This window comes from Carcharhinus amblyrhynchos, chromosome 12 (genome assembly GCF_965287045.1).
Source record: "Carcharhinus amblyrhynchos chromosome 12, sCarAmb.v2.hapA, whole genome shotgun sequence".
NCBI lineage: Eukaryota > Metazoa > Chordata > Chondrichthyes > Carcharhiniformes > Carcharhinidae > Carcharhinus > Carcharhinus amblyrhynchos.
In genome coordinates, this window is record NC_137335.1 from 66,590,316 (window position 1) to 66,615,196 (window position 24,881).

Here is a 24,881-nt window from a genome sequence, read left to right on the forward strand (position 1 = left end):
GGGTGGTTTCCCCACTGCCTCCCCCATTCTAATCTAGCCCCAGCTGAAGCCATTATGACTTATGGGTGGTTTCCCACCCTGCCAGAACACTGAGGCTGGAGGGAGGAATAGAGAGGAGCCTAGCAGGTTAGTCTGCTCTGGGCTTCAGATGGGATAGGTTGAATGGGGTATACGTCCAAAACTCGTTCCCTTTTTTGATTGGACCCTGTCTCCCAAGGTATGCGCCCCTGGTGCAGTTTCCCAACCTGTGCAAACTTTCCAATTTAAACCCACTCACTTCTTCTCTAGGATCTTCCCTCATGACCTTGCCACGTGCTTACATTTGTACTGAGTGTCCAGCACTTAGACATGTGGGACGAGGTGTAGCCTCAGCAGAGGCCACCATTCCCAGCGATGTTGCTGTTCCATCTATCCAACGAAAGACAGACATTGCCAGAGCTTGCACAGATTCCTATAGCTTCATTTTTTATTTGAAGGAAATGAAAATAGTCAAAAGAACAAATTCAGCCAGCTCTAGGTGGTGTTGGTTATGGTCTGATTGATCCTCTGTTCAAAGAAGAAACCACCTGGTGAGGGATGAAGTTGCAGTGGGACTGGCTGTCCACTCCAAAAAGGAGATGGTTAGTGCCAAGAAACTGTTTAAATGAAAGATGGTGCAGAAAAGTAAGTCAGAAGAAACTGGCCAAGTTAGAAAAAGTAGTTGAGATAGAAGGAAATAGGTTCTGTGGGGTTAAAATAATGGTACTATCTGGGGTGTCCTGAATGTGGATCTTGAGAAGATGCAGGCTGTGGGGCTTTGTTTGGAGTCTGTTGGGGATGTATGGGAAGGGGAGGGAGGAGATATCCAAAGAATGAGTCAGTGTTGTTTGGCTTATTGAGCAATGATGGGGTTCTCCTCAAGGAGAGGAGGTCACAGAGTTGGTGTTTGGCCTCTGCAAAATGAAGGTCTGTTTGCCAAACAATAGGGTTTCAGGAATAAATGATCAGCAGCAGTCTTCAACGATTTCTGCATGTTTCTAAGTTGGTATTTTGCTGATTTTTTTTTCCTGGAGGATTTTCTCTTTGGGGTTTTGCGTTTTTCTCTCTCAAATTCCCACAAAATGTATCTTTAGAAATGACCAAACATCCATGAAGACAATTTCTCTCTTATGCCCAAAAAATAGGTTATTGAATATGTCAGTTTAGTAATATTTACAGTCAGGTCAATGTTTTCAAACTCTCAAGGACCTATTCAGGCTATCTTAAACCAGGTTGGAGATCTCAAGTTTAACCAAGATTTTATTGCTTTACAAGTTGGTTATTATTTGTTTTGATGAATTAAAATCTGATTTTATTATTTAGGTAAATGAGACATTGTTAATGGTTGCCGCAGCTTCAGAGGAACAACGATCCAAGATTGAGACATCAACTATCCCACAGCTGGATGGGACTAATGACACTTCTTCTGATGAAGAAATGGGTAACTTGAGGGAAGTGGAAGAAAATGATATACTTGGAATTATTGATGCCGAAGACCTTAAAGCTCTTGAAGGTTATGATGAAGATAGTTCTAGCGCTGACACTGCCAGTGATGGCTCTGATGAAGAACCTAAAGAAGAAATTATAGAAGAAGTAAATATGTAAAATATTTTGATCCTCTTTTTGGTTCCTGTTAAGATGATAAATTACATCATATGCAGTGCTGATACAAGCAAACACCTAGCTATCTCCAGATTCATGCACTTGTTACAATTCCTGTTATTGATGGGTACCTTCTGTGGTACAGCAGTTGTTCCCTCAAGTAGCCTTGCCTTTTTGGAGTTGACTTTGTGTCCTGTATCATCTCCTAGTGGCTATAACATAAAGTGCTTAATCACTGATAAAACTAATGGTGACAATTCTATTTCACAATCGGTAAACATAGAGCAATTATAATTCGACTTTTAAAAAATGTAAATATTACAACTTACCTTTTGTAATGGTGCAAAGAGCTCATCACACTAGTGAGATTGGGTTAAATCAGATTACTTCTACTTTACAGTACTTCTAATTCCTTCACCTCAATAAAATGCCTACTTTTCCTTTAACACACCTGCCCTTGCAGCCTTTCTGTTTTCAAGGCCTCTTGTTCTCCCTCTTTTATTTCTCTCTCCTCTCCTCCCCACACCACATTAACAGTCGGAGAAGGATTAGCTGAATACAGTTTTCCCATGGACTGTGCTAGCGTTTCAAACCACATTGTTGGCTTGCTGATGGTTTGTCTAACCGGGATGTGCTAGCTGTTGATGACCCTGCTATTCCTCTTTTTATGCAGTACCACTGATATAATTACCCCGAGAAGATGTCCCATAATATGGCTAGTGGGGCATTCCTACTTTGGGAATTCTACATGTGCTAATCAGCGGATGATGGGATATATATCACTTTTTTGCCCATAAATGCAGGTTCCAGTGGATGAGTATAATGCAACCAGACTTGCCTGCATCTCTGAAGATCTTTCTCTTGCATATCCCTTCAAATGAATTACTATTGATGATAGTGATGATGCTGGGGGAGAAATTAAAACATTTTCCAAAATGGCATGGGTGAATCTAGATATCAGCAGGTTTGAAAAAACACACAATTCAAAAAAGGAGAAATGATTTTGGAATGACAGTTACATTTCCCTGAACTTTATTGTGTCCGTAATACTTTTAATATATTTATTTTAGCCTTGGAATTTTGGGTACTCATTTAATGGTTGTCATTTACATATAATGTCTTTTCACAATATAATGTCCGCATGTCAGGAGAAATGACATACATGACCTCCTTACACTCAAAATAATCATTAAGATCTATCTGAGGTAGGCATGTGTTGCATCAGCTTTCCCAGCTCAGTCAATTCCACATGATGTAGATTGACCATTTGGCCAAAGAGATCAATCTATTTTTTCATCTTGGTCTGATTTTATACTGGAATATGCAAGCTAAAATTTCTGGGACATGAGCCTCCCTTCCTAATTTCTCAGGTACCTTGGTAATGTATTGTACCTTTTTAAAAATGACACGTTTTAACCTTCATGTTGCTGGGTTCAGCAACTACCGCCTGTCTTGTGAAATTGTAACATTGTGACATGCACAAGTACTGTGCCACAAATACTTCCAGGCTATGTTATTTCAAACCTTTCATGTACTTCTATATGGATTCCATGTCTGCTGTTCTACTGCAAAACTTAAATTTATCATGAATGTTTTGCATGATTCAGTAGGTTATGGATAAAGGTGGTTATGGATAAAGTTAAAGCCATGGAAATTGCATAATTCCTTGCAAACTACATCTAGTTCTTGTGGTAACTATTCTTTCACTTCACCATTCTTTCACTGTCTGGTGTAAACAGGTTCCAGAATGAAAATGGCTTTTGCATGCAAAACTATGAACTTACAAAACAAAAAGCCAATATTCTTTTTGTTGATCAGTCTTAGTGGAAGATCTGTCTATTTCTTCTACCCTTCCTAGGTTTTTATTGTCATGGACAGAATTTGTGTTGCCTTTCACTTTCCGTGACCAATATGTTTTGTGTAATAGGGATGTGTTTTCATACCCTCAGTGATTGTTCAAATTAAATAATTCCAGCAGCAAGTTTTTTTTTGAATTCTAAACTAAAGGAAGTTTAATATCAGATACTTAACCCCAAATATTTAAAATGCGATGTCTCACTCACTGGTCTTACCCAGATTATCACACATACAAAGGTTAGATGCAGATAAAGATAAAACATCAGCCCCTTTCATGGTAGGACTATAGTTTCTTAGCTGAGTTGATGCCTTAGTTGAAGCGAAGATCTGCCTTGTGGAGTAGATGATTCTCGGCAGCAAGATTTCTTGTAGTCAAACTTCCAGGAGGTTGGTTCTCAGGTAAACTCAAAGTTGGGATAGGTTGGTGGTGTTTTTCTTCTGCTTTCAATATATTGCTTTTTTTTTACCATGACTGCTTAGATGACTTGCAGCTAGTTTATGGCTTCCAGATGGAACTGTATCTGCAAACAGCTTCTTGCTGAATACTAAAAGCAAACAAAAACATGGCTGTCTGATCACATGGCCTTTTATAATTCCAAAGTTATTTTCCAAATAAGGTGGGTGGTTAAGTCAGTTTTGGCCTGTGTTATGGATTTCACACCTTGAGGGTTTGAGACAGCCAGTATCTTGTATTTGAAAGATCTATTCAATTGATGATACCTTTCCAGAAAGGACATTGAATCATTATCAATATGAGAGGTTCCTTTTGTTCTCTCCCCCTTGACAGGAGTTGGTTCAATCCATCAGATGAAAATTAGCTTGATGTTCAGAATATACTGGAACATGACACCTTGCAAATTTTATCCCTCCTTCTACCTTGATGGAATTGACTCTTTACAGAGTACAAGCCATTATTATTCATGTTTAATCTTGGCTATTAGTACCAAAAGAGTATTTGACTGTGGAAGGTGCTAGTCCTGTCATTTATTGATGCTCATGTATGCACATGTACTACAGGAATTACTGAGTATGCATAAGTTGGAAATTTTCATCCTTCTAAGCTAGATAAGGAGAGGTCAATTGTAACACCTCTTTCACTGCCTGAGCAATTGACACAGGCTGATCATTGAACCTGGGAATTTTTTGGTCTGTGTAAGATCATTACATAATGAGAATTAGGGGTGAGTAGGCCATTCAACACATTATTCCTGCTCTGTTGTTCAGTACGATCATGGCTGCTCTGATTCTGGCCTTAATGATACTTTCTTGCCTGTCCCCATAACCCTTGACTCTCTTGTCCATTAAAAAATCTGTTTAAATTGGGCTTAAATATGTTCTATGACTCAGCCTTTACTGCTGACTATGGATGCGAATTCCAAAGAGTAACAACCTCGGCGATAAAGTTCTTCCTCATTTATGTCTTAAATGGGGAAACTCATTTTTAAACTGTGACTCTTAGTTCTATATTTCCCCATGGGAAGTGACATCGGCAGCACTACCCTGTCAAGCACCCTCAATCTTTTGTTTTGATAACACCTTTTCTTCTAAACGCCATTGAGTATATAGGGTTGCTCAACCTTCCTTAATAAGGCAGCACCTTCATCCCAAGAATCCATCTAGTGAATCTCTGAACGTTTTGCAAAGCAAGCATATCCTTCAGTAAGGAGACCAAAACTGTACACAGGCATGGTTTCACCAATGCCCCGTACACTTGTAAAAAGATTTCCTTACGTTTATTTTCCATTCCTTTTGCAATAAAGGCCAACTTTCCATTAGCTTTCCTAATAACTTGCTGCATATATGTACCAACATTTTGCTCAGATGCTCAGATCCTCTGGACTTGCAGCGTTCTGCAGTTTCTCCATTTAAATAATATTCTGTTCTTTCTGCCAATATGGAATATCTCAGTTTCCCACATTATACTCCATCTATCTATGGCTTTTTGCAGACTCCATATCCTCTTTACAATTTACTATCGTAATCATCTGTGCAGCTTTAATGTGATGAACCATCTGAAGAACTTGCAAGATTTTAGGTTCCATCTTGCATTCAAATCTATCTTGTTTGGGACCAGAAGAATTGGAAAATGATAAAATGTAATAATATGTCAGATTAAATGTTACAGAATGAAACATATTGGTCTTATGAAAAAAAGACCAAGTTCTTCCATGGTTTTGGTACCCTAAAGCCTAATGTAAAACCACACCTGCTGAGTGAGAATTCAAAAGTCAATAATAGTAATGACAATTATGTGTGCAGTTAGAGGTACATTTGGTTGGTGCTTATTACTATTCTACTTTGTCCCTTAGCCCAATTCTGTTTACAAATCTCAACTTCCACTGTGCTGCTTATAGAAATCCTTATTAAGATAAAACTGTTTAAGCTGATATGTATGGCCAGAAATCTGTTTCATCTATCAGTGAAGGATGTGCTTCACGCTCAACCACAGATGATCATAATAGTAAAATAAATCACTCAGTTGCTTCTTATGTTACATGATTATAGCATGTTTTATCACATCTATCTTATAAACATTTCCATAATTAGTGTAAGCAGGATTTTCTGTGGCCTAATTTCTCTTTTTACTTGAGACTAAATATTGCCTCAGGTATCCTCATTTTTCCTCCGATGGGGTGATTTCTAGGGTTCAATGCCCAATCTGGACATGCTATTTCAGTACGTCTAATTTTACCTTGTAAATCTTGCATTAAAATATGCAAGTTCTTTTGTCTCATTTTTCTCACTGATTTGGACTTAATTGTGCAAATCTACATGTACCATCCATACCGGATAGTACAGGGTGGCAGAGTGGCTCAATGGTTAGCTGCCTCTCAGAGCCAGGGACCTGGATTTGATTCCAGGCTTGGGTCACCGTGTGGAGTTTGCATATTCTCCCCATGTCTGTGTGGGTGTCCTCCAAGTGCTCTGGTTTCCTCCTCCAGTCCTAAAGACATGCTGATTAAGTGCATTGGTCATGCTAAATTCACCCTCTGTGTACCCAAACAGGTGCCAAAGTGTGGCGACTGGGAGATTTTCACAGTAACTTCACTGCAGTGTTAACGTAAGCCTACTTGTGACTAATAGTTAAACTTTAACTACCAACTTTTGGAAATAGAAGTACGGTATGGATATCTCTTTGAGTTTTGTTGCCTTTTCTTCTAGCGTACATGTCATATTTTCTACAAGGTTAAAAGGATAAGCTCACAGTTAATGTAGGCACAGAAGGTTTTAACAAGGGGTGGCACAGTAGCAAGCACTGTTGCCTCATAGCGCCCAGGGACCCAGATTCAATTCTGGCCTCCACCTGTGTGGAGTTTGCGCATTCGTCCCATGTTTACATGGATTTCCTTCAGGTGCTCTGGTTTCCTCCCACAGTCCAAAGATGTGCGGGTTTAGGTTGATTGGCCATGCTAAATTAACCCTAGTGTCAGGGGATTAGCAAGGTAAATACATGAGGTTATGGGAATAGGGCCTGGGTGGGATTGTGGTCAGTGCAGATTTGACAGGCTGAATGGCCTCTTTCTGCACTGTAGAATTCTATGAATTGTACTTCAACGTCTGAGATATATTTTATGATTGAGCAGATTTTCCAGACTGTTCAATGCTAATTCATCCCATAATTTTCTGGCCCTTCCCCCAGTGGGATCTTCCATTCCCATCAAAGAAAATGGACATTTGGCTGGCTCGCCATGTTTGGTGAAGCCGGCACACTAGGGCCAGAAAATCCTGGCCTGTTGGTAATAGCAGTCATAGTCAGTTCAAATTAAAATCTGTTACGTGACTTCATTTAAATTGGTTAGTTATCCTGTTATCAGTCAATGTCAAATACAGGCAGACTTTTGAATCTTTAATGTGTGAATTTATAAATCCTTTGATGGGTGATAATAACTGAGTTGCTGCTGGCTAGTGCTTTATATATTTTGTACTGTTGAAATGGTAATTTAGAAGAATTGATTTGTGCTCGCAAGTAGGAAATTAAAAAGCATTCTTAGCCTAAAATGTCAGTTTTTGCTTTGTAAGTGCTATATTGACTTTTGGCAATTATCCAGACCATCTTGTCTTTATTTCAGAGTCTTGGTGTTGATGGGTTTTGATTCCCTGTGACATTTTACTACATAATATATTATATAAATTTATTCGATTCTGCAGTTGTTTTGTAAACAAATATTCTATGTCTCTCCACATCCAACCCCCTCAGTTTAGCATTGTAACTCTGTTGAATAGATTCCATTGTGTTTTAAAATAATGGATGACACAGAGCAACATATGCAGGTCACACAGAATATGTATTCTGGAGAATTAAGCATTAGCTGGAGCTTTGGGAAAATTAGCTGGGAAAATTCTGCAGGTGCTGGCCTCGGGTAAAACCCTACGGATCTGGTTTTGTTGATCTTAAGAAATAACGATCTGTCACTTCGTGATAACGATTCAGAATATGTGGTGTGAATTCTCTTTTAAATGTTTCTAACCACATTTTGTCTCAATTTTTTTAGAGTTCTTCCTACCCCTCCTAATTTACTAGTCTGTTTTGATAACATAAGAAAAATATTTACTTTGGTTAATTAGAGCTACGAGCAAAGGCTGTCATCCCCGTAGTTAAAAAGAATTATGCCCATAAATTATGAACTTGGGTAAATCAATTAATTCAAACTACAGATAACATAATGCTTTGGAGTGTGACAAGAAATGACTCTGGACGCTTGGTTTGACATTTGGTGCATAATCTATTTGTTGAGAACTGTGTGTGTGGTATCAAAACTTAATGCAGATTGTCAGATAGTTGGCAAGGAATAAAAGAGGACAAGGTACATCGGAAATTGAGTGTCAGGGTCTCGTTAAAAAGCTGAAGGTTCTAGGGGAAAGTATGGATAGAGTTGGGGAGAGAGGAAGATCGTAGGTAAGATTGTTACATCATTGTTATGTCCCTGAGGGGAAAATGAGTTAAAGTAGAAGACCTACAAATAATGGGATTACAAAAATAGTATTTTGCAGTTGAGAGAAACCAAGAATCAGAAAAATATTTCATAATTTTTTATAACATTGCTCAAGTTTTTTGTCTTTCATAGCATTCCCACAGGGCAGAAGGAGACCATTCAGTCCATCAAGTCTGCACGGGCCACAATCTCACCCATGCCCTATGCCTGTAACCCCATGTATTTATCCTGCTAATCCCCCTGACACGAGGGTCAATTTAGCATGGCCAATCCACCTAATCCACAGATCTTTGGGCTATGGGAAGAAACCGGAACACAGGAGGAAACCCATGCAGATGCGGGGAGAATGTGCAAACTCCACACAGTTTATTCTATACATCATTGCATAAGTTGCTTGTCAGCATTAAGTCAAATCTGCTCATTTTACATGAGCAAAGCTCCTCAGTGAATACGTTGCTCTGTTCCCCCTCCTCCCCCCGCGCACACAATACAACATTTAGTCCATATTGTTGTTTTCATGAGTTACAAGTCTTCAGAATTGAAACACTGTTTCATTTGCCTTCATAGGACCTCTTGGTCAAAACAAAATGTAACCCCTGTTAGATGTACTTGGAATTATCAGCCAAAACTAAAAGAGGCTGTTTTTATCTGTTACTGGAATGAATCTGAAGAGACAGGCTGACTGCACACTTGAACTAATAGTCCAGTACGGTTTAAGTAAATGTAAAGTCTGTTTCCAGACAAAGATAATAAGAGGTTGGTCCTGACCAACTTTCAGTAACAGTTGATGCAATACGTGGAGCAGAGCCAGGAGTGTCCACTTCTGAAAAACTATTTCCAATTGTAATATAATCTTTTGAAAACTTTTCCAAAAGTGCTTTAACATTACACTGATCTAACAGTTACATGTAAATATTTGGCTCAATGATGATGGATGAGCAGCTTACCTGGAGAAATTCTTTAGCAGTCGAGCAGGTGGTCAGGAAGGCGAATGGGATGCTGGCCTTCATAGCGAGGGGGATTGAATATAAAAGTAGGGAGGTCTTGCTGCAGCTGTATAGGGCATTGGTGAGGCCGCAGCTGGAGTACTGTGTGCAGTTTTGGGCGCCGCACCTGCGCAAGGATATTTTGGCCCTGGAGGGAGTGCAGAGGAGGTTTACTAGGCTGATACCGGAGTTGAGGGGATTGAGCTATGAGGAGAGGCTGAATAAACTAGGCTTGTACTCGTTAGAGTTTAGAAGAATGAGGGGAGATCTCATTGAGACGTATAAGATGATGAATGGGATGGATAGGATAGAGGTGGAGAGACTCTTCCCGCTCAAAAAAGACAGTAGGACTAGGGGGCACAGCCTCAAGATAAAGGGGAGGCGGTTTAGAACGGAGTTGAGGAGGAACTTCTTCACTCAAAGGGTGGTGAATCTCTGGAATTCTCTGCCCGTTGAAGTGGTGGAGGCTGCCTCGCTAAATATTTTTAAGAAGCGGGTTGATGGGTTCTTGATAAGAGAGGGGATTAAGGGTTATGGGGAGAGGGCGGGAAAGTGGAACTGAGCCACGACAGATCAGCCATGATCTTATTGAATGGCGGGGCAGGCTCGAAGGGCTAGATGGCCTACTCCTGCTCCTATTTCTTATGTTCTTATGTTCTTATGTTCTTATGAAATTATCCTATTAATGATAGTCGCTGTCCAAGAGGGCAGATAGCAGACATTTGTGATTATCATGGCATCACCTTTGGGTCTGCAGCTAAGCTGTGTTGTATCTCGTTCCTTTTCTGTGGGCATAGCGTTGTGTTCATTTACATTTTTCTGTTGTGACTGCTTTATCTTTTTTTGCTCTGTGTTCTGCTGTATTACAATTGGAGGTGTAGTTATGTCACAGTTAGAGAAGCAATAATGTGTAAGTGATGGGTTTACATCAAATGTATCAAACTGCTATCCATAGCAGTTTTAAAACTGGCTCAACACTGTGGACTGGATTTTTCCAGGCCGGCGTACTGTTTGCCCTTGCCATCTGGAAGTAGGTTCCAAACCAATCAATTCTTTTGAAACAAAAAGGACGGGTGCTCTGCAGCAAGGATACAGTCCTGATAGCCTGACGTGATTGAAGGTTGAATTTGCAGTCCTCAGTCGAAGGAATCCCCACCCTTAATAGCTGTCAGTCAGTTTAATTGGCTGACAGCTCTTGCACTGCCAGCAGTGCTGAAACTGAGTAATAGGCGTTGTTACGACTGTAAGTATTCCCTGAGATGAACATGGGCCTGGAATGGGGTAAATCTGAAGTTTTAGATGGGGAGTGATTTGCAAACCTAGGAAGATGATGAGGAGGGTGGGGGGTGGGGTGAGCTGGGTTTTTGAATGTCTCTTTCCTGCCTGACCAAGAGTGGTATTATCTCTTGGGGGGGTGTATGTGGGTGCTGTCCTTGAATTTCATAGGCACTCCCAAAGAAGTCTTTTAATTGGTTGGCTTGCCCACACCAACTACATTATAGCATGGGCAGTATAAACTCTGTTGTTTGGCTCGTTAACAAGTTCAATTTTGCCTGTTGATTTAAAAAAATGGCAGGCTGAAAAATTCAAAGGCAAGTTGGTGCTATTGCACTAAGTTTTTTAACATGTGGAATTTGTCAGTGCAGGATTATTCGTACCAGTTTGCTGTCATTCCAGCTTTGTAGCCCATTGACAGTGCTAGAAAGGATATGAATGAATAAGCGCTTATTATTTGCCACTGAGATTGCTAGGAAGCAGCCCAGTGGTGGTTTGAGTTTAGTTGCTAAACAAGAGTGACACAAAAGGACAACTTGATCTGTTTTGCCTAAATAAGTGGAATCAAATCTCATGCCAATTATCTATATGGCCAGTGATTGTAAGGAGAACATTACTTTTCCAGATTCTTATGTTGCATTCCTTACCCAGGAAGCAGAATCTGTTCTCTGTACCTTCAAAAATTTTTCTTGAAGGGAAAGAGACTTTTATTTAAATATTGAAATTGTTATGATTTTAAAAGGTCTTGTGGGTGATCTGAGCCTTTTTGTGCCATTAAAGTTTGAAGTATTTGCCCTCCCACTTCCTTACAAATTACTAAAGGGGCTTCCAGATTTCTAACTTATTGGGCTCAGATGAAAAATAGAAGAATGCAATATTGCCAATATTGCATCTACTTTATAAAATCCTAAACTTTCATTATACTCACATTTAGTATAGATAGTATTGCTTTTTTGTTTCTCAAACTGTCATTAATTTATCCCACAAAATGTTCTGCCTTTCTACTTCATCAATATGTTGACATCAGACTCATTGGATACTTACTCTATTTTATTTTCAGGGCTTCAATATTGTAGAATGCTGTATTTTCCTCGAGCTTTTCTTTCTCCTACAATCTTTGGGCTTTTAAAAAAGCTTGGAGTTAGCTGATCCCTTCTACGGCTTTTATCTTTATTCAGTCACTGTCGGTTGTCTAACCTGCGGTTATAGTCATTCTGTTATGTTTCTCAAGTTTATAAACAGGTTGTAGAAAAGCTGTGGGTCTTGATCTCCCATAGCCAGAATTTTTGTAAAACATATTCTGTGCATATAATTTCTAATTCTGTATCTTTCTTTTGAAGCTATTTGTTGCATTTGGGTTATAGCAGCAATTGCATAGAATTATTTGGTGAAAGTAGCTATTGCAAAAATTGGAGAGGCTGAAAGCAAACAAGGAAGAGTATTGTTAATGACAGTCATGAGGTGTTGGTGTCTTAACTAAGAAGCTGGAATTTAAATATCACTGAGTACTATTCTTGAAAGTTCCCATTTTAGTAAAGCACACTAAATGTAGGCTAGATCATCTGGATAATTCTTTTTCATGGTCACATAAACTTTGGTGAATTGTTGCAGAAAAGTTTGTGTTGATGTCCTTGGGTCCTACCACTTCAGATATAGGATTATGTGACTAGAAGAGAGGAAGAAAAAGCTTTGATATGGGTCAATGATATTTTATGTGTTGTTTAGATGGCTTGCTTTTATTACTTCAAAGCCTTGTAACACACAGACACTTATTGTTTTACCTCAGAGTCATAAAGTTTTACAGCATGGAAAGAGGCCTTTTGGCCCATTGTGTCGACACCGGCCATCAAGCACCTATCTATTCTAATCCCATTTTCCAGCACTTGCCTCATAGCCATGTAATATTATGGCAATTCAAATGTTCGTGTAAATACCTTTTTAAATATTGAGGCAAACCTGCCCTAGTGGGATTCAAATCCAAGTCCCAAGAGGATTACCCCACGTGATTTACTAATCCAAGCGACAATCCCGCTGTGCCACCACCTCCTTTTCCTTTCTTGTTCCTGTATTACAACAGTGAACACACTTAGTAAGTTTTTCATTAGCAATAAACCACTATGGGTGTGACAGGCACAATATTAATGAGGTAGGCCATTTAGCCCTTCAAACCTGCCCCATCATTCAATGAAGCGATGGCTGATCTGATTGTGGTCTGAACTCCACTTTCCTGTTTTCTCCCTATAACTTTTGATGCCTTGCCTATCAAAAACCAACTCATCTTTGAAAAAATTCAATGACCCAGCCTCCCCTTTTCTGCAGAAGAGAATTCCTTATACTAAAGTCCCTTTGAGAGAAACAATTTTTTCTCATCTGTCTTAAAAAGAAACCTCTTATTCTTAAACAATATTGCCTTGTTTTAGTCTCCCCAAAGGAGAGGAAATATCCTTCCAGTATCTACCTTATTAAGTCCCCTCAGGATCTTGCATGTTTCAATGAGGTCACCACTCCTAAACTCCAGTGGGTGGAGCCCAAATTTGTTCAATCTTTCTTTTTGAGGTATGCCCTTTATCCCAGGAATGAGTCGAGTGAACCTTTTCTGAACTGCTTGTAATGCAATTATATCCTTTTCAAATAAGGAGACCAAAAGTGTAAAATCCCCCTCCTTTAATATTCCATTCCCATTTTAATAAATGCTAATTCTTTCTTCACTTTTTTCATCCTCGATTCTAATCTGTCGGGATTGGTTCTTCACTTTTCCATAAAGCTTGCAGAAATGTATTTTTCATTAATTTATCCTCCATGAATTAGCATAGATTAATCTGCACATGCTGTGTTTTACAGGATCCTTTGAATTCAGGAGATGATGTAAGTGAACAGGAGGTACCTGATTTGTTTGATACAGAAAATGTAATTGTTTGCCAATATGACAAGGTAAGTGCATTTGTGTTATTACATTCAAGTAAATATGTATTTATATGTTTCTGTTTCAAAGTTTGTGCTTTTATTTTAAAAGTGATTTATGACCATGTGGTTCAAAGACAAAGATCTTTGTCTTAAGCAATAACTCATGGTGTTTGTTGCTTGGTTGTAATACATTGTCAGTTCTAGCATTTTTGGGAAGGTGGTAGAAGACACTGGATATTTACCCATAAGGCGAGAGATAAAATTGGAAGGAAATATATATCTGTTCTTCTACATGTTGAGACGAGATAGAGACATCTCCAGGAAAGAGCATCAATTGGGGATATTAGAAAACAAAGTGGCATATGATTGGAACTTATTTATTCTATTGCAGTGACAATTTATAACTAGATTTGTGATATACTTATGACTCTCTTAACTCCCATTTAGAAGCTCTGATGTCTGTCTGGTGGTTGATCACCTAGAAAACAAGAATGTAGAAAAGATGGCAGCTCAGAGTTTGGTGTGTGCTTTTGGTGCTCTTTGTGCTAGTTTTTTTTAGTGTTTGAAGCTTTGGGTTTCAAAATGAACAAGTTCCTTTTTTTTGCTTATTGCCTCCATTTTAGGCTAATTTTGAAACATCATTCCCCAAAGGCAATTGAAGATTCTTTACCTTCTCTTCCACCCACCCTGCTTGTCAATTAAGGTCCTCCCCCTACCCCCACAACACCACCTGAAATGTAGACTTATTTAGCTCTGTTAGTGTAGCAAAGAAAGTGATTCATAGTTGGGAGTCAGACCCAAGCAGAGTAGGTGTATAATTACAAGATATGATCAAATGTGTGGTTGCAAAGATGGATCCTCAGAGTGTTCTTAACTGCAGAAGGATGAAGGAAGGCAAAGGCTTTGAGGAGGTTCCAGAGGAAAGTATGACATTTGTGTTTGAGTAAATCAATTTTAAGCTTGCTTTCCAGAAAATCAATAAAGTGCCTACGTCTTGAAATTCTACCAAGTGACGGTAAATCTGTCAAGTTCATAGGATTTGGATAATGCGATGAATAGCAATGAAAGGAATGGAATTTATTCTTATTACATAACATGAATTCTAGTCTTATTGTAATTGGATAGTGCGACAACAGTATCATTATTCTCGTAACTACAGATCTGTCTGCACTTTGTAAATAATAAAATCTTGTTCTCATAAATTGTAACTTTCAAACTGGATTTTTTTTAAGTCATTAATACTTTTGAGGCAGATTGAAATTCTCTCATTTGCTCTACAAGATAGTTCAGTGAGCAAATTGGGTTAAAACTCAAAGCAGTACTGCTGAGATTAGAATGGAACTTGTATTCTTTCCCTCAAGTAGTCTACCCAAACACAGGTTTGATTCATAATGCCATGAGGTAGGGCAAGGTGGCAGGTCCAGAATCCATTCCAACTTGTTGTTGACACCGGTCTGATCTACACCAACAGGCTGTCCTGTTGGCTATCCTGCCAACTGACCTCCCAAGGAGTCTTGAGTTGCTATGGCTGCACACTTACACACGTGTTATAGCCTGGAGCCATGGATTGTGATAGTGAAGGCCCCAATTTATTTCCATCACATGACTGACTTGAATATCTCCCCTTTTTACTGCCTTCAATTTGCATAAGTTAGGATGTAGAAGTCGATATTCTACCTGTTTGGCCTCCAGTATGAATGCACCTTACTAGGCCATCAAATCTTGGTGTGGGACTTGAGCCAAGAGCTTCTGGCTCAGAGGCAAGGATGCTACCATTATGCTACATTATGCTTGTTACTTGTATTGTAAAAGTGTAAGATAGTTGTACAAATTAATAAAGGAACCATATGATATAGAATTTTCTGCCTAGGATACATGGAGGGTGATACTTTGATTCAATGTGTCACAGCCATGCTGATTTTTCAACATCTAGTTAATTTGTAAAGTAATGGTTGACATTTTCAATAAGAATTAGCATGACAGAACATGGTGGTAGGCTTGATCTGCAATAGATGGAAGAAACATCCTGCCAATATGTGTCATTTTGTCACAGTACGTTGCACCAATTCTCCTTCGACACTGGAGATTGTGGCACTTTAGCACTTAATTGGCTCTATTGTCGTGAAAATATAACTCCTTTGTTTAATTCTCTTAATTAATTAATTAATTTTGAGGGTTGGAAGAGTGTCATAATGTTGTTTTATACTTGTTCAGAAAATTAGATTTTTTGTAACTTTAGATCGCTCTGGCAATGAGCTTTCTCCTTTTCTATTTTGGTAAGATTCTTGAGCAAATGGAAGATTTTATCCCTCAGGATCTTCTATTGTTTAATAGATACTTTTGTTATTTAAGAGAAATTGTCAGAAACAGCTCTGTGATGTTGGACAATGTTCTAATATTTTTCCAGTTAAGCATCATACAACATAAAGTCAAAACTTTTAAGTAGTGCAACTAAAGATGAAAAGGAAAACAAAATTAGAGAGGACATATTAACCATTCATTAGAACTGAATGATAAGTGAGCTCCTTTTAAGAGAGTAAACCAAATGAAAAAGGGCAAACAATGAACAAAAAGATCAAAATATACAAAAAATTAGTTGATGGATTCAGAGAAAACACATTTTTAAAAGAACTGTAACGAGGTGAAAGAGAATTGGATGGTGTAGAAAGATTCTTTTTCAAGGAAAAGGTTTTGGGAAATAGCTCAATGTGACAGTTACGAAATTTGGGAGAAATGAACTGTAAAAATTAGATAAACAGCTGATGCCTTCAATTGCCAACACCAGCATTCAGACTACAAAGGGCTGAGGGAGGCATTGGCTAAGGTGGACTGGGAGCAAAAACTTTATGGTGGGACAAATGAGGAACAGTGGAGGACTTTCAAAGCGATCTTTCTCAGTGCTCAGCAAATTTTTATATACCAGTGATAAGGAAGGACCATAGAATGAGATAATCAGCCATGGATATCTAAGGAAATAAAGGAGGGTATCAAATTGAAAGAAAATGCATACAAAGTGGCATAGATTAGTGGGAACCTAGAGGATGGGGAAATCTTTAAAGGTTAACAGAAAGCGGCTATAAAGTAAGATGGATTATGAGAGTGAACTAGCTCAGAATATAAAAACAGATAACAAAAGTTTCTACAAATATATAAAATGAAAAAGAGTGGCAAAAGTAAACATTGGTCCTTTTAGAGGATGAGAAGGGGATGTAATAACTGGAAGTGAGGAAATAGCTGAGGCATTGAACAGATATTTTGTGTCGGTTTTCACAAATAACATGCCAAAAATTGATGACAGGATGGCTATGGCAGGTGAGGATCTAAAAACTATTATTTATCACGAAAGAGATAGTGTTGGGCAAGTTAATGGGGCTAATGATAGACAATCTTTGTATCATCCGCAAACTTGATAATCAGATCAGCTATGTTTTCTTCCAAGTCATAAACAACAGAGGTTCCAGCACTGATCCCTGCAGAGCACGACTAGTTACAGACCTCCATTCAGAAAAACACCCTTCACTGCTGTCCTCTGTCTTCTATGGCTAAACCAGTTCTGAACCCATCTAGCTAGTTTGCTCTTGATCCTGTGAGATTTAATTTTTTGCACTAGCCTGCCATGTCAGATGATTTACTAAAGTCCATGTAGACAACGCCCACGGCTCATCCCTCATCAATCATTCTTGTCACCCCCTCAAAAGGGTATAGGCTCTGGTCAGACTCTATTTAGAATATTGTCAGCAGTTTTGGACCCCATATCTAAGGAAGGATGTGCTGGCCTTGGAAAATGTCCAGTGGAGATTCACAAGGATGATCCCTGGAAAGAAGAGCTTGTTGTATTAGGAATGGTTGAGCACTCTGGGTCTGTACTTGGAGTTTAGAAGGATGAGAGGGGATCTTATTGAAACTTGCAGGATACTGCAAGGCCTGGATAGGGTGGATGTAGAGAGGATGTTTCCACTAGTAGCAAAAACTAAAACCAGAGCGCACAACCTTAGGCGAAAGGGATGATCCTTTAAAACAGGGATAGGAGGAATTTCTTCAGCTAGAGAGTGATGAATCTGTGAAACTCTTTGCCATAGAAGGCTGTGGAGGCCAGGTCATTGAATGTCTTTAAGATAGGTTCTTGATTTAATAAGGGGATCAGGGGTTATGGGGAAAAGGGCAGGAGAATGGGGACGAGAAAATTATCAGCCGTGATTGAATGGCGGAGTAGACTCGATGGGCTGAGTGGCCTGGTTCTGCTCCTATCTTAGTTTTATAAAAAACTCAATCAAATTAGTGAGACATGACCTCCCTCATACAAAACCATGCAGTCTGTCACTATTAAGACCATTCAGTTCCAAATATGTATAGATCCCTAAGAATCTTCTCCAACAATTTAATTGTCGCTGACATCAAGCTCACCGGCCTATAATTACCCGGGTTATCCTTGCTACTCTTCTTAAATAACAGACAACATTGGCTATAAACAATGGTTGCTATCTGGAGAATCTCATTGACCACATTTCTCACTTCCATCTGACTTTTAAATGGTCTAGTTAACTCTTGCAGTTGGCTTAAAGCAAGTATCTCAATAAAGCACTGGACTCTCTTAACTATTTGATTAATGTTCCTTCCTCTGTTACAAAGACAATTGTTTACAGTAATAAAAAGAGAAAATACTGGAAAAGTCCAGCAGGTCAGGCAATATCTATGAAGAGAAATATAGGCCCATGATCTTTCAGCAAAACTGGAAAAAGTCAGTAACATAACCAATTTTAAGCAGGTACAGAGGCAGCAAAAGGCAGGGGTAGGGCTGGGCTAGGTATGGACTAAAGGAAAGATCTGGAATAGGATGGAAGAGAAGAATGATTACATGACAAAATGATTGTTGGTGTAAGGCAAGAAGGGATAGTAAAGGGACTGGAAATTAAAAAATGGATCCAGAGGAGATGTAAAGACAACAGTAAAATTATTACCAGAAGCTGCTATCTGGAAAAAGTGGAAATGGTGTGATTTGAAATAGTTAAACTCAGTATTAAATCTGGAAGGTTGTGCGTTGGATAATCAAAAGATGAGGACTGTTCTTCAGCATTCATTTAAGCTTCAGTAGAACACTGATGGAGACCCAGAACAGAGAGGTCATGTGGGAGTGGATAGAAGATTAACATGACAAACGATCAGAAGCTCCAGGTCTTGATGGTAACTGATTCCATATTGTTCTTCCAACCTGCATTTGATCTCTTCCATGTAAGGCAGACTGGAGAATGGGAATGACCATTTCCCTGTTTCCCCACCAGTGTGAAGGGCTACAGATATTTCTTGCATATTAGATAGAAATTTGTTGTACCTTTGACTGAAGAATATCATTCTGAAATATTCATCCTATCTAAAGAGACTCTAAATTTTGATACTACATTGTTACTCTGTCAAGAGTCGAGTTCTCTGAGTGCTTACAGTTATTTTACTTTATCTTCATATATCAAAATGGAGATAAGCTAGGTCATTTAACGTTCATTACAATAAGCTTCAGATCTGAATTTTGAAACGACTGCACAGCCTTAAAAGATGAAAGTGGAAGGCTATTTTTGTTTATCCGTGGCCATTACTGGCTGGACAAGCATGTGTTGCCTATTCCTAATTGCCCTTGAATTGAGTATATTTCCAAATAGCATTGCTGTGGGTTTGGAGTCACACGTAGGCCAGACCAGGTAAGGATGGCAGATTTTCCTTCCTTAATGGGTTATCCTTATAGATGAGTGCTCAGGTTGACAATGGTTTCACAGTCAGCATCCAGATTTTTATTGAATTCAAACTTCACCATCTGCCTTGTGGGATTTGAACCCACTCCTCAGATGATTATCCTGGGTGTCTGGATTACTAGTCCAGTGACAGTGCTACTATGCCACTTATTGCCCTGCATAGATATATATTTTAAATGTAATGTTTACTACGCGTCCATTAATGTCCACTAAATGTAGTCTTTACACACTCTTCTGTTGTAACGTAGTGATATTTTCTGCTCTGCATTTTTGGCTTTAAATCTAATTTTCCTTTGCGAGTTAGGAATGCTGCCTATATTAACAAAAGCACAGCCAAATTATAAGTTATTTATAATTACAACTAAATAAATCATCTTATTCAAACACAAATCCTCCAGTACCAGCCAGTGGCAAGTTTTCAGTACAATTAGAACTTTTTCTTAGATATGCAGTGCATTTTTGAGCTTTTCTTCTATGCCACAACTTATCTCTTGTTAGACAGATTTTAACACAGTATGGTGTGTTGACCATCTTTTTGGGCAGTGTGATTTTGCTTGGTGTCTCTTTCAATTGTTTTTCTTTATCCCAAATGAAAGCAATAATTTAATTCTGTTCAAACTGGTTCCGGAAGTAAAATCATGCTGCTGTTTCTTCATAGAAAAAAAAGTTAAACCTGCGGGTCCTCTAATGAAGGCTCCCCTGCAACTTTGCTGTCCACTCCTGAAAGGTTGGAGGAGAGATAGTGAGCTGGGGAGAAAGGAAGGGAGGGGGATAATGAGCAGAGAAGAGAGTGAGGGAAGAAAAATCTAAAGAGGTGAGGAGGAAAGAGCCACCTATTGTGTTAAGAACATCTGCAGAAATACGAATCTGCTTCGCTGAGCCAGATGACTTGGCCATTTGTAGAAGGATCAGAAGAAAGTTGAGAATTCTTTCCACCCAGTGGGTGGTGAGATCTGGAACTTGCTGCTTGGTAAAGGCAGGTGGTAAAGGCATTTAAAAAGTACCTGAATATACAGTTGAAGTGCTGTAACCATCAACACAACAAACCAAGAGTAGGAAAGTGGGCTAGGCTTAATTGGCATAGGTATGATGAACCAAATGGCTTCCTGTACAGCAAATTACTATGATTCTGTTTGAAGGTAAAACTGTCTGTCTTAACTGGAAAGGCCAATCATATGATGTACAGCTAGCAGTGTGCTTTTCAATGTTATCACAATTGCCTTGTCCTTGCTGTCCTTGAATAGAGAGTGTACCATTATTAGCTTGCTTTTTAAAGTACATAAAAACTAAATTGGATAAAAATATTAAGAATGAATCCCACCACCAGTTCAGTGGTAGGCCTTGCCTGAGTCAGGAGATACGAATTTCAAGTGGTTTTCTAGCACTTCAATGCATTATCTACACTGACACTTTGATGCTGCATCGATAGGGTGATAACTAGTTACCAAACCAAAGTCTCATCTGCCTGTTCAGATGGATGTCAGAGGGTGGCACTGCTGCCTCACAGCGCAGGGACTCGGGTTCAATTCCTGGCTTGGGTCTCTATACAGTCTGCACATTCTCCCTGTGTCTGCATGGGTTTCCTCCAGGTGCTAATGTAAGTAGGCTTATGTTACAAGGACGGGTTGCATCTAAATTGAAGGGGCACAAATATTCTGGCCGGGAGGTTTGCTAGTGTCACACGGGAGGATTTAATCTGTTTGGCAGGGGGTGGGACCCAAAGCAAAGGTGAATTAGCTGAAGGGGAATGAGAGCGTAGGGCCAGTAAGACTCAGAAACAGCAGGCAGGATGGATTGCAAATCAGAGAGGATCTGGTGGACTGAAGTGCATTTGTTTCAATGCGAGAAGTGTAACAGGTAAGGCAGATGAACTTAGTTTCTAGTACTAATCCAAGCTCTACGATGTAGTTGCCATTACAGAGACTTGGTTAAGGGAAGGACAGGATTGGCAGCTTAACATTTCAGGGTATAGATGTTTCAGGTGTGATAGGGGATATAAAAAGGGTGGGGGAGCTGCAGTACTGGTTAAGGAGAATAGCTGTACTCCGGGGTGACACCTCAGAGGGCTCATACAGCAAGGCAATATGGATAGAGCTCAGGAATAGGAAGGGTGTAGTCACGTTGAGGGTTTACTATAGGCCACCTAGCTGCCAGTGGGAGACTGAGGAACAGATATGTAGGCAGATTTTGGCAAGGTGTAAAAGTGGTGGGAGATTTTGATTTTCCCCTATATTGATTGGGACTGGCTTAGCGCTAGGGGCATGGGTGGGGCAGAGTTTGTAAGGAGCACCCAGGAGGGCTTCCTGAAACAGTATGTAGATAGCCCAACTAGGGAAGGGGCCATACTGGACCTGGTATTGGGGAATGAGCCCGGCCAGGTGGTCAATGTTTTCAGTAGGAGAGCAGTTCAGGAACAGTGACCACAATTCAGTAAGCTTTAAGGTACTGATGGAAAAAGGTAAGTGTAGTCCTCAAGTTAAAGTGCTAAATTGGAGGAAGGCTAATTACAACAATATTGGGCAGGAACTGAAGAATATAGATTGGGGGCAGATGTTTGGGGGCAAATTAACATCTGGCATGTGGGAGGCTTTCAAGTGTAAATTGATAGGGATTCAGGATTGGCATATTCCTGTAAGGATGAAGGATAAGCATGGCAAGTTTTGGAAACCTTGGATAACAAGAGATATTGTGAGCCTAGTCAAAGAGAAAAAGGAACATTAGAAGCAAGTGTGTGATACAAGGAAAGTAGAAAGAAACTTAAGCAAGGAGTAAGAAGAGCAAAAATGGGTCATGGAAAAGCATTGGCCAGCAGGATTAAGGAAAATCCCAAGGATTTTTACACATATATAAAGAGCACGAGGGAAGCCAGGGAGAGAGTTGGCCCATTCAAAGACGAGGGAAGGAATCTATGTCTGGAACCAGAGGAAATGGGTGAGGTATTAAACGGGTACTTTGCATCAGTATTCACCAAAGAGAAGGACTTGTGGAAGATGAGTCGGGAAAGGATTTGTAGATAGTTTCAGTCATGTTGAGATCAAAAGAGAGGAGACATTGGGGTTTTTGAGAAACATCAAAGTAGACAAGTGTCTAGGGCCAGATGGGGTATACCCCAGAATACTGAGCGAGGCAAGAAAGGAAATTGCTGGGGCCTTGAGAGAAATCTTTGTATCCTCACTGGCTACAAGGGCGGTCCCATAGGAGAATAGCCAATGTTGTTCCTTTGTTTAAGAAGGGGAGCAAGAATAATCCAGGTAATTACAGGCCAGTGAACTTTACATCAGTGGTAGGGAAATTATTGGAGAGGATTCTTTGAGACAGGATTTATTCCCACTTGGAAATAAGTGGACGTATTAGCGAGAGGCAACATGGTTTTGTGAAGGGGAGGTCATGTCCCACTAACTTGATCGAGTTTTTCAAGGAAGTGATGAAGATGATTGAGGGTAGGGCAGTGGATGTTGCCTTCACAGACTTCAGTAAGGCCTTTGACAAGGTCCCTCCTGGCAGTCTGGTGCAGAAGATGAAGGCGCATGGTGAGCTCGCAAGATGGATACGAAACTAGCTCAAAGAAAACGGCGGATAGCAGTGGAAGGGAGAGCTGTGACAAGTGGTGTTCCTCAGGGATCAATGCTGGGACCTTTGCTCTTTGTAATATATATAAATGATTTGGAGGAAAGTGTAACTGGATTGATTAGTAAGTTTGTGGACGACACACAGGTTGGTGGATTTGCGCATAGCAATGAGGACTATTCGAGGATACAGCAGGATATAGGTCGGTTGGAGACTTGGGTGGAGAGATGGTAGATGGAGTTCAATCTGGACAAATGTGAGATAATGCACTTTGGAACGTCTAATACAGATAGGAAATATACAGTAAATGGTAGAACCCTTAGGAATATTGATAGGCCAAGGAATCTGGGTGTACAGGTACACAGGTCACTGAAAGTGGCAATGCAGGTGGAGAAGGTAGTCAAGAAGGCATTCGGCATGCTTGCCTTCATCAGTCGGGTTATTGAGTTTAAAAATTGGCAAGTCATGTTGAAGCTTTATAGAACCTTAGTGAGGCCGCACTTGGAATATAGTGTTCAATTCTGGTTACCACACTACCAGAAGAATGTGGAGGCTTTGGAGAGGGTTCAGAAAAGATTTACCAGGATGTTGCTTGGTATGGAGGGCATTAGCTATGAGGAGAGGTTGGAGAAACTTGGTTTGTTCTCACTGGAGCGACGGAGGTTGAGGAGAGACCTGATAGAAATCTACAAGATTATGAGAGACATAGAGTGGATAGTCAGAAGCTTTTTCCCAGAGTAGAAGAGTCAATTACGAGGGGAACGTAGGTTTAAGGTGCAAGGGGCAAGTTTTAAAAGAGAGATACAGGCAGATTTTTTACAGAGTAGTGGGTGCCTGGAACTCGTTGCTGGGGGATGTAGTGGAAGCGGATACAGTAGTGACTTTTAAGGGGCGTTTTGACAGGTACATGAATGAGATGGGAATAGAGGGATATGGTCCCCAGAAGTGTGAGGGGTTTTAGTTAAGTCGAGCAGCAAGGTCGGTGCCGGTTTGGAGGGCTGAAGGGCCTGTTCCTGTGCTGTAATTTTCTTTGTTCTTTGGTTTTTTTTTATTAACACTGCAATAAAGTTACTGTGGAAATCTCCACACTCTGGCGCCTGGTCGGCTACACTGAGGGAGAATTTAGCGTGGCCAATGTCTTTTGGACTGTGGAGGGAAACCAGAGCACCCGGAGGAAACCCATGCAGAGTCAGGGGGAATGTACAGACTCTGCACAGTGTGCCAAGCCGGGAATTGAACCTGGCAGTGCTAACCACTGTGCCACCATGCTGTCCTGAGGATTGTGTGCTTTCATTTTTTTTGTTTATTCTCAGGCATTTCTTTCTTTCTATTCATTCTATTATAACGTAACTCTGATACTGCAATGGTGACTGTATGAAATTGGCATTGTTACTTTGTTTACCTTTAGTTTTGAAAGTCAATTTTATGGGAGTGATTATTGCCACCGTTGATGTGTGGTATATTGTTTTTGACTGCATTATTGTGAGTGTTTTCTTTTTGTATTAGATTCACAGGAGTAAAAACAAGTGGAAATTCTATCTTAAGGATGGAATAATGACCTTCAATGGGAGGGATTATGTGTTCTCTAAAGCTGTCGGGGACGCTGAATGGTAGAAGTGAAAACGCTCAATTAAACAAAAGTGCCTAATCCATTGTGGGAGACCTTTTCAAATGACTTGTATATATTATAGCTCCCCACTGTCCATGAACTAATTTGTGAAAGATGTTGGTACAAGTTTTCTTTGTTTCTGCTGACGTTTCACATACTTGTGGTAAAATTTGATCAGGACCTGTTATGATGCAAGTTTGTTCAAAACGCAAGTTATTTAATTGGCTAATAATGATACTTAAAAGCACACTTGAATGTTTAGCAAAGAGACACATTCAGTGGCAAATATAATTTGTGTTGCAAAAAATGTATTTGAGTATTGGAAAATAAAATTATTATGTAAAATGCTTCTTGTAAGGAAGTAAGATTAAAAGGCATACAAGATAAA

The 24,881-nt window shown here is 39.7% G+C and overlaps 1 protein-coding gene across 1 annotated transcript in view; it reads left to right on the top strand.

Moving 5' to 3' along the window:
• LOC145350468 (stonin-1-like) overlaps window positions 1–24,498 on the top strand; it is a 90,060-nt gene extending 65,562 nt beyond the window's left edge. The window contains exons 10-12 of the mRNA XM_080199667.1: window positions 1,342–1,611; window positions 13,514–13,603; window positions 24,391–24,498. Of these exons, the coding sequence (XP_080055793.1) occupies window positions 1,342–1,611; window positions 13,514–13,603; window positions 24,391–24,498 (468 nt within the window). The remainder of the gene's footprint in view (window positions 1–1,341; window positions 1,612–13,513; window positions 13,604–24,390) is intronic.
• The last annotated feature ends 383 nt before the right edge of the window (window positions 24,499–24,881 follow it).